General features: G+C 38.6%; 2 protein-coding genes across 3 annotated transcripts; both read left to right on the top strand.

Annotated features, from left to right (window-relative positions):
* Positions 1-2,422: 2,422 nt before the first annotated feature.
* Positions 2,423-5,435, top strand: LOC111593275. The gene is made up of 2 exons (XM_023305945.2): positions 2,423-2,944; positions 3,002-5,435. The coding sequence occupies exons 1-2, from the start codon at positions 2,499-2,501 to the stop codon at positions 5,283-5,285; spliced, it is 2,730 nt and encodes a 909-aa protein (XP_023161713.2). The 5' UTR covers positions 2,423-2,498; the 3' UTR covers positions 5,286-5,435.
* An 81-nt stretch (positions 5,436-5,516) lies between these two features.
* LOC111593260 lies at positions 5,517-7,627 on the top strand. Of its 2 annotated transcripts, none has more exons than XM_023305926.2 (3): positions 5,517-6,100; positions 6,163-6,403; positions 6,479-7,627. In XM_023305926.2, the coding sequence occupies exons 1-3, from the start codon at positions 5,685-5,687 to the stop codon at positions 7,283-7,285; spliced, it is 1,464 nt and encodes a 487-aa protein (XP_023161694.2). In that variant the 5' UTR covers positions 5,517-5,684; the 3' UTR covers positions 7,286-7,627. The 2 variants fall into 2 exon arrangements, with proteins under 2 accessions (XP_023161694.2, XP_023161695.1); XM_023305927.2 differs by having other exon boundaries at positions 6,452-6,527.
* The last annotated feature ends 224 nt before the right edge of the window (positions 7,628-7,851 follow it).

The following is a 7,851-nucleotide window of genomic DNA, read 5'->3' as shown; positions in this document are numbered from 1 at the left end:
TATTTATTTATATATATATATATATATATATATATATATATATATATATATATATATATATATATATATATATATATATATATATATATATATATATATATATATATATATATATATATATATATATATATATATATAATATATGCGTGTGTGTTTTATGTATGTATATGTTTGTAATTATTTAGTTATTCTTTATGCAAAGCTTTTACGGTAAAATCTCAGTTTTTCATTTTGTTAAATTTTATCTTTTTTTTGTGTCAACTGATTATCCTTGATTGAGTATTAAGCTTTTATCATTATCCTCGCTAGCCTTTATGTTGGCAAAGATTTAACATTTTCCAAATTTGGCAGTCATAAGCTTTGTGATCAAAAATATAATCTTATTGAACTATTAAGTCACTTGTAAACGAGTTAATCATGCATTTACCGGATAGCATTTGCAAATATATCAGATATATTTATATTTTATTATTTTTCGGTTATTACAGTTTCCCTGGATACGACAGCGCAAGAATTCTTAAAGTTTGCAGTTTTGAGAAACATAGATGCGCAGGGCACATATAATTGGCACACTTATGTCTCTGAAGTAAACGCCATAGTAATGGGGAAAAGGTAATTAACATGAACTTAATTTAGATAGGGACATGAGGTGAAATAATGTGACATGCTTAGAGTCCCGAGAGTCCTTTACATTAAAGGTGTACGCTAAGCAGCTTGTGAGCACATCAAAGGCAGCTAAGGCGATAAGAAATTGGTTAGGATTCTGGTGTGTTGTGCTGTGGCTGTGCTCGAGGGATTTACGAAGCCGCCAAGTGCATCGCCCTGTTAAGTGGATGCCGTCTAAATGAGCAATACCCTCAAATAGTGTCATGTAATCAAATTTGCTGGCTATCCAAAGCCTGGCGATTCTCGTGGGCAATTCTATATCATAAGGGCAGCTGCATAACTACGAACTTAATTAATCAACGTTTGAACAATGTCATGAATAGTAAGCTCACTCACTTAGCTATATATTTTCATATGTTTTATTTGCAAATTTTCAAATACATATGTACATTTTTGCTTTTAACCATTTGCTCAGCGAATAGAAATTTATTAAAAAGTTACAGTAATACGTTTATTCGACAGCTTAAAGCTGAGTAAGCATTAAATTGATGAGACACAAAAACTGTTGGTGACTGCGTTTTTCAATAAAAATTTGATCAGGAAATCGTATACAACAGAGTTGGAAGAGCAAGAAAATTACAAGCAATTATGTCTCGATCTCAATTGAAGGATTCGTATTAGGATTCAATCGGATCTGAAATGTATCATGAGCTACAGACTATGGCTACATGGCCATGTACAAAGAGATCACGAAACGAACAAATCTTTTTTCTCTCTTTTATGTAAATATATTTTAATATATTTAACAATTTTGCAAAATAGCAAAATTTCTAAATGAGTTAAGTTCCTTTCTGGGAACTATTATTAGTTATCGAATTATTAAAGCCATATTACGAATCTCCTCCTCTATATCAGACCTATTGCCTGCCAAAAGCATATGCTCATTTACTCCTTACTGTTTTGACAAGTTGAAAGTCTTGTGTTTTGGTCCTGTCTTGTAGTTCATGTATGATTCATTTTATTTCTTCCAGCAATTTAATCTTATGTTGTAAGTCAATAAAAGTCAAACACAATCAGTTTACCAAGAAACCAAGCAATAAATATATAAAATACATTAAGCGATTTGTTTCTACGATTAAGACCTAAAATCACATTGCATGAAACTCTTTTCCCCCAATAATTCGCGCGAAATATATTATCATAATAAGTTTTTAAGCGCGCATTAATTAGATTTTCAATGCTGGCCTAACACACACGAGACGCTTGTGCCGACCGCCAAATTAATGCGAAAAATTTAATTCGAATTGAACTTAATTAAGATAAGTGCATGAGGTGAAATAATTTTGCATACTTAGGGGTTCGAGAGCAACACAAATTCATGTGGCGTGTGCTGGCAGCAAAATTCGTGCCAAGCAGCTTACAGGAAAATCAAAGGCAGCTGCTGCGATAAGTTTAAGGCGCTAAAACAGGTTTGTGGCTTGGCTTGGAATGCTTTGTCGGGGCTGGTGGAGTTGGCCTAACCACCAAGTGCATTTCACACATAAGTAGACAAACATTGCAGCAGGCCAAGTACTGAGGCTAAGTCAAATAATGTAAATATCTAATTTAAACAAATAAACGCATCTCTTGGGCAGGAAAATGTAATTAGAATTTTAATAAAAATCTAAAAATATACCTAATATTTATTCTTAGCGTTTGATTACAGACATATAATTATAAGTTTCTTTGTTTTTGTGTTTGAATTCTCAACAGCACAAGCCTATCAGCATTTTACGTCAAGAGCATTATTATATATTTATTCATCACAGGTTTCGGTGTACCAAATCTTAATTGATTTTTATAGTTTTATGTTTTAGAATATTTGTATATTTTACTTGAATAAGAAATTAATAATGTTGCCAACTGATTCTAGAGTACCAACCTTTCTTTTCGACACTATTGTTACTCGCTTGGAGCTTACCAAGGATAAGGTAGATGATCCGCAAGGATTTACTGTTAATTTGAAGTTTAATAATATTCCGATTGTCATTACGCCGAGCCGCATAAACGTCAACGAATTTCAAGATGGAAGACAGAAAGAAATAACTACTGATGCCGAAAGGCTTAGCCAAGTTATCGAGTCTCAGGGATTGTCCATCACTGTGCGATACTATGGAAACACTTTGGGATCTGCTGTATTGACCTTCCCTCAGACTTTCATCGATGCCATTCAGCCGGACATGGATCAGATACTTCATCAGGACAAATGTATACTTATTCGTCGTGGAATGGATATTGGAACTGTGGAGCTGCTTTGCAGTCTATACAGAAAGTGTGAGAACCAAACTGAACCAATTGAGTAAGTCACCCATATCATATCTAAAGAATAGTACTGACATTTTATTGATTGATTCAGGCCCAGCAATAAGAGCATTGCTACCATAGGGAAGACTATAAATCAAACTGACGTTATGTTTGTATTTGGCCATCCAGACACTTGTCCTGAGGTGTGTGAGCCGTGTGCGGATAAGATAGAGCCAGTCGAAGGTGATGAACGGCTCCTATTGGATCTAAAGCGCTATAGTGGCGGCATTCAGCGTGTAACTGATCCGCCTGTGGAGAAACGTAGCACTAATGCGTGCGACCAGTTAAAGAATATAACAGAGCAATTCGAAGAAATTATTGACTCAGTTGTTCAGAAGGTAAATGAATTAAAGAATGACGATCTTGTGTTAACGGACTGGAGCGGAAAGAAGAAGTACATTCAAAATTATGTCGATCGCACGATAAATGTACCGTTCGAAGATCCAGAAAAAATGGGCATAAAGCCCATTCGGTACTGTCCCGTTTGCCTCAATCCAATGTCGTGCTTTCCCAAATATTCTCCCTGTCCCAAGTGCTGTACAAAGGCAATACCTCAATTTGACGCTGTACCTACTGAATCTCTTACTGTAGACGAAATAATAGATGAGTGTCTTAAAGTACCAAAGAGACTAGCCGAAGACTTTTGCGTAGATCCCTGTGCTGAGTCAACACAGGACGGAGCAACACACTGTACCTGCAAGGGTCTCAAATTTTGTGCTCATTGTCGCATTCGCAAAATGTGTGCAAAAATGTTTAACGCAGAAACTAGTTTCTCTAAGCCATGCCCAAAAGTGGAGCCCACAGAAAATGACGATTTTTGCATTATAGTCGAGTCCGATGAGTCATCCCCTTTCTCGTGCAGTCCTTACTTAGAACGCGTATTAGGACAGCTTCGAGATATCTATAAAGAACGGGACGACCAAAAAACTGCTCTATTAAATGAGCAGAGTTTATTACGAATCAAAGAAATCTCGAAAAACTCACTTATGAACCAGAATTCAACATTTATGAATCGCATGCCGCAAGGCCCAAAAATTGGACATAAGACTTGTCTTAAGCAAGACCCCAATGTGTCCCGACGCCACGGCTGGGCGTGGATGTCGACCAAGAAAGCACGCAAACACGGATGGCGTCCGGGGGCCATTTGCCGCTATGCTGGGGCCATAATGAGATTCTTTCTGCAATACTCAGCAGAAAAGAATGCATTCAACACCTGCCGACTAGCGGAAGAAGCTGAGGCCAGTATACAGCCCGCGATTCTCAATTTGCGCAAGAAAAATGGCGCAATTTACATTACACTAAATGCGGTGAATAGCCCCTATGTGGAAATGAAACCCATTGTGTTCAAGATAGTTAAAAGCGATCTAGCTGTGGCACTCAGGGCGATCAAAAATAAGCTGAAGAATAAAGGCTTTCCCAAATGCGTCTGTCACAAGTCCGTTATGATGTGCGTCTGCCGTAAGGCTGTGGATAAAAAGCATCTCGTAAACGCACTGCAGAAGGAGTGCAAGCGACGAAGAATGGAAAGTTGCGAGGACCATTTGATTCTTACAGACACCAGTGAGAGTGAGATGGAATTTAATTTAGATGTGACACCCGTAAAGCCTGGGGGTAAGCCCCAACTAACTATTAAGCCACGTACCGCTAACTTGAGCACGCAGACAGCCACAAATGATCAACAAGCTCAGCCAATGTATCCAACCGAACTCAGTCCCTATTGGCGTGTCTACGACTGTGCTGCGGGCGACCGGTACACTGGAACAGCATTTGGTATACCCGGTGAAGCTGTATTTGAGGATGGAGTTTTCGGACTTGGTGGCGGTGGACCGCACGGTCCTTCAGCTACTCACGGCGGAAGAATTAAGGAGAAAGGAATGAGGAGTGGCGGTGGTAAAGGGGGAAAAGGCATTCCTGGCGGTAAGAAGAAATCTAGTGGTCCTAGCCCAGCCATCCCAGTGCGAATGCCTAAACGATATACTGAAGCTAATAAAGCTCGAGCTCAAGCAGAAAAAGATGCAATTAAAAATGAGATTGCAAAAAAGAAGCAAGGTATTGACCTGATGCAGTATTTAATGAAAGCCGGCACAGTTCCGAAGCCTTGGAATCCTAATGAGCCCAAGCCTGAAGTCAAGTCCAAAGTCAGGACGGGCCCGGTCGTGGGGGTAGATGGACTGACTGATGCACAGCGCAAACGGAAAGCTCTCAACCAGGTTGACGTTCCACCATTTGAAAGGTTGGCTCGGCTTGGTAAGGGTATCGATCCGTGCGCTAATCAGTGCTACTCTCCGTACGCTAATCCGTGCACACAATATAAGCCGTGTTCCTACTATTGCTAAGTTACAACAAATTAAAGCCGCCAATTATAAATTAAATTCGCGCTGGCCGTAAAATCAGTACATTTTATATTTTTATCTGAAACCTAAAATATTCTCAGTTGTATTCTGCTTAGGAAATAAACGAAAACGCCACGCTCATATAATTATCATTATTATTAATGCTTATCTTAGTATTATTTGAAATAACACTTCTGGATCTTGAGAAATCAGACTATCAAAGCCTTTTAAGTAAGCTATAGCATAGTCTATCAGGCTTACATTGAAACATTTTAATTACATATTAAAATGACCTGTTAAACATCTGTCAAGCCCCGTCAAAATTTTAAGTCTTTAAAATTATTTTATCAATTGAAACTGAAATATCTTTTGAAAATATAAGAAATCAAACCGAACGACAACATGATACCCATTCACTTTGTATTCGACATTATCGTTACCTTACTGGAATGTCATGAAATCGAAAATTGGCATGCCGTGAAAGTTGTCGCCAAGTTTGGTAACAAACAAATTCCTATAACAAGCAGCCGCATAAATGTCAGCGAGCTTAAAACTGGATTTGGAACAGATATGATAATAGGACCAACAAGACTTCGCAAGAGTCTAGAGGACTTTGGCCTGACGATGACGGTCTCATATAAAAATAAGGTCATCGGCTCCTGTAAAATGATTTTACCTCAACAGACGATAGATCTGATAGGAATTGGAATGAGAGATATAGTATATTCGGACACTTGCCGTTTTGGCAAAGCTGGCGAAGATGTTGGAAAGCTTGGCGTGCTCTTTCGTCTTATTATTAAATGCGAAGAACTGGAAAAGTAAGTAAAGCTCTGTGTAAACTATCTTCTAATAGTTCATATATGCGTCATATATTTTACAGTCTTGTGGAGAGTCCATGTGTACGAAATGTGGATACGCTGATTAATGAACAGGACATTATGTTCGTTATGAGTGATGTCCATCGATGTCCAAGCTTTTGCGAACCTTGTCATGATGCTTTCACCGATGACGATGAGGCCGATAGAAAACTGCGTTTGGATTTGCAACGCTATCGCAGCTCAGTTGGTAAAAGCCAGAGAGCAACAGATATTCCCACACATAACGTGTTCGGTGAGCTTAAGGTGAGTGTAGGAGGAAATGCTGTGTCTCGTTGGTGAGTTTTTCCTCAGCGTGTCTGAAATTGAATTTATTTGCAGAAATTCAAAGAAGAATGTGAACAGATTATTGATTCCATTACCACAAGACTTGCTCAGCACAAATCATCCTGCCGGACACTAGACAGAAGAGAACAGGGCGGTACTTGCTGTGCACCAAATCGACATTTTCTTAATAATTCCCATGGTACGTGTTTTTCGTTTATACCAGCACGTCAAGGGGATAGTCCGGACTTCTGCGATCCGTCGATGATACCAGTGCCCATTAGTGACTTAAATAAGCCAGATATAAACCCACCACGCTTTTGTCCCGTCTGTCTGGCCAACATGTCGTGGGTGCCCAAACTGGCTTGCTGTCCCAGGTGCGGTGCCAAGGCTATGCCGGTCATTGAGGAACGCCACAAGGAGAAACAACTGACCTCAGAACAAATAATAACAGAGTTTTTGGGCAACCCCTTGGATCAAAAGGATGATTTCTGCGAAGATCCTTGTGAAAAAGCGCAACGAGAGAAGGAAAAGGATAAAGGCTGTCGGTGCACGTGCAAGAGGGGAATAATATGTGCCCACTGCCGCATACAGACAATTTGTGCAGACATTTTTGAAGTTAATAAAGTTGTATGCCATAAGATCACACCTAAATCGTCCGAGGACTTTTTTGTGAGGCAAAGTGGCTCTAAACATTGCATCACAGATCTGGCGCGTGTGCTCTCCGAGCTGAAGAACTTATACATGATTAAAGACGCGCTGCGAAAAGACAATTGTGGACAAGGCAGCCCTAAAAAACAGAAGGTGTCCAGAAAAAAACATGAACCTGTAAAACTTGTCAAATCTAATCTGGCCGTTAAGTGAAAGATAGATAATTCAAAAAACGCTTCTGTTCCCAACTACTCTTCCTGTCCTAAATACTGAACTAAGTCAATGCCCCAATTCGACATTGTAATTAATGAATCTCTTAAAGAATACTTTTGCATAGATCCCTGTGCTGAGCCAACACAGGAGAGGACTACACAATGTACCGAAAGCTAAAGAAGAAAGGCATTGATTTGATTAAGTATTTAATGAAATCGGAAGAATTTTTACAAGTAAATAAGCTCAACACTTCAGTTAAGACTACGAGTCAAGGCGGCTAAGGACTTGGGGCCAAACGGAATGACCGATACACAGCGCAAAACTATATTTTATTTTATGTCTCTATAGCTAAAAAACAAATAGCTAAGGATAGGGATGACTGAAAAATAATATAAAAATGATAAAAAAATAAGAAATATAAGAGGAATAAGTAATTGGTTTATGTTGTCTGTCTATTTTTACCTGATTTTATCTTATTTTTATCAAATGTCATCAAATTGGGTATTTGAATCAAAAAACGATCTAAGTCCTATGCATGCACATCTATGTTCATCATAGTAGCATTT

Source organism: Drosophila hydei, unplaced genomic scaffold, assembly GCF_003285905.1.
Source record: "Drosophila hydei strain 15085-1641.00,03,60 unplaced genomic scaffold, DhydRS2 tig00008121-arrow-pilon, whole genome shotgun sequence".
Taxonomy (NCBI): domain Eukaryota; kingdom Metazoa; phylum Arthropoda; class Insecta; order Diptera; family Drosophilidae; genus Drosophila; species Drosophila hydei.
Note: the sequence above shows the minus strand (reverse complement) of the source record. Positions and strands in the feature narration are given on the sequence as shown.

Excerpts from the sequence above, each read along its gene's own strand:
- LOC111593260 (XM_023305926.2), top strand. The coding sequence starts at position 5,685 with ATGATACCCATTCACTTTGTATTCGACATTATCGTTACCTTACTGGAA. Across the intron at positions 6,101-6,162 it reads AAATGCGAAGAACTGGAAAA|TCTTGTGGAGAGTCCATGTG; the intron begins GTAAGTAAAGCT and ends TATATTTTACAG. Across the intron at positions 6,404-6,478 it reads ACGTGTTCGGTGAGCTTAAG|AAATTCAAAGAAGAATGTGA; the intron begins GTGAGTGTAGGA and ends ATTTATTTGCAG.
- LOC111593275 (XM_023305945.2), top strand. The coding sequence starts at position 2,499 with ATGTTGCCAACTGATTCTAGAGTACCAACCTTTCTTTTCGACACTATT. Across the intron at positions 2,945-3,001 it reads AACCAAACTGAACCAATTGA|GCCCAGCAATAAGAGCATTG; the intron begins GTAAGTCACCCA and ends TGATTGATTCAG.